The 1384-nt window shown below is 64.5% G+C and overlaps 1 protein-coding gene across 1 annotated transcript in view; it reads right to left on the reverse strand.

Annotated features, from left to right (window-relative positions):
• LOC104124434 (transducin-like enhancer protein 1) overlaps nt 1–1384 on the reverse strand; it is a 12705-nt gene that overhangs the window by 6249 nt on the left and 5072 nt on the right. Inside the window, exons 5-6 of the mRNA XM_035892352.1 lie at nt 515–577; nt 243–317 (exon numbers count right to left, since the gene is read on the reverse strand). Of these exons, the coding sequence (XP_035748245.1) occupies nt 243–317; nt 515–577 (138 nt within the window). The remainder of the gene's footprint in view (nt 1–242; nt 318–514; nt 578–1384) is intronic.

The following is a 1384-nucleotide window of genomic DNA, read 5'->3' on the forward strand; positions in this document are numbered from 1 at the left end:
ATCCCCTCCACGCAGAGTACTACTGGCAGCCCCCCCAAATCGGCCTGGCTTGCCCTCCTCCTCTCCCCCGACTCAGCCACGGGTGGGAGAAGGCAATGGGGGTAGGGGCTTGCAGCCGGCCCCCACGTGCTCAGGGCAGGACAGGTCTCCAACCCAGGGAGGCACCATGGCCTGTGGGAGCCCAGCACCCCCAGACGAGGGGTGGTGGTGGGGGGGAAGAGGTGGGCAGAGGGTCGACGTACCCCAATCGCCGCGTTCAGGTCGGTCATAGTCACCTGCTTCGCACGCTCCACGGCCTGGACCACCTGCTGCTGGTGCTGCGGGCGAGGAGCGCATCAGCGCCGGACCACGTCCCCACCACTGGCAGGGCTCCGGCAGCCTCCTCTCATCAGGGCACGGTGCAAAGCCCCTCCAGCCCGGCCCAAAGGGCAGGGGCTGGGGCGCTGAGCAGGGGTGCTCCCCGTGCCCTGAAGGAGCTCTGCGTGCCCGGCCAGGGCCCCAGGGGCTCACCTACCTCCTGAGACAGGAACGGGATGAGCTGGGCGCAGATCACGTTGAGCCGCTTTGCAATCTCCGTCTGGCAGAAGAAGAAAGGCAGCGCCCATCAGGATCAAAGAATCATCGAATGTTTTGGGTTGGAAGGGACCCCTAGAGGTCACCCAGCCCAACCCCCCTGCAGGAGCAGGGACACCTTGAACCACATCAGGTTGCTCACAGCCCCGGCCAACCTGGCCTGGAATGTTCCCAGGGATGGGGCCTCCACCCCCTCTCTGGGCAACCCCTGCCAGGGTTTCACCACCCTCATTGGAAAGAATTTCTTCCTTAGATCCAGTCTAAACCTCCCCTGCTTCAGTTTAAAGCCATCCCCCCTTGTCCTGTCCCAGCTGGCCCTACTAAAAAGCTTGTCCCCCCCTTTCCTCTGGGCCCCCTTGAAGCCCTGACCGGCCGCACTCAGCTCTGCCCGCAGCCTTCTCTTCTCCAGGCTGAACACCCCCAACTCTCCCAGCCTGGCCTCAGAGCAGAGGGGCTCCAGCCCTCGGAGCATTTTAGTAGCCCTCCCCTGGCCCCGCTCCAACAGGTCCCAACCCTCCCAGCCTGGCCTCATTCAAGAGGGGCTCCAGCCCTCGCAGCATTTTAGTAGCCCTCAAATGATGAGGGGCAGAGCTGCCCCCGCGCCACAGGAGACCCCTCCCGCCAAGGGCGGACACCCCCTCCCCGTCGCCACCCAAGCAACCACCGGGTGCTGGTGCTTGGCCCCAAAAGCTGCTGCTCAGCACCAAGGAGCAGAAACATCCAGGGTGGGGGACGGGGGACACGACCAGGAAAGCTCTCCTCCTTAACGCCACCCCCTCCAAAAACATGAGCCCAGCATCATCCATCCCCA

Source organism: Egretta garzetta, unplaced genomic scaffold (assembly GCF_000687185.1).
Source record: "Egretta garzetta isolate BGI_Z169 unplaced genomic scaffold, ASM68718v1 scaffold4, whole genome shotgun sequence".
Lineage (NCBI taxonomy): Eukaryota > Metazoa > Chordata > Aves > Pelecaniformes > Ardeidae > Egretta > Egretta garzetta.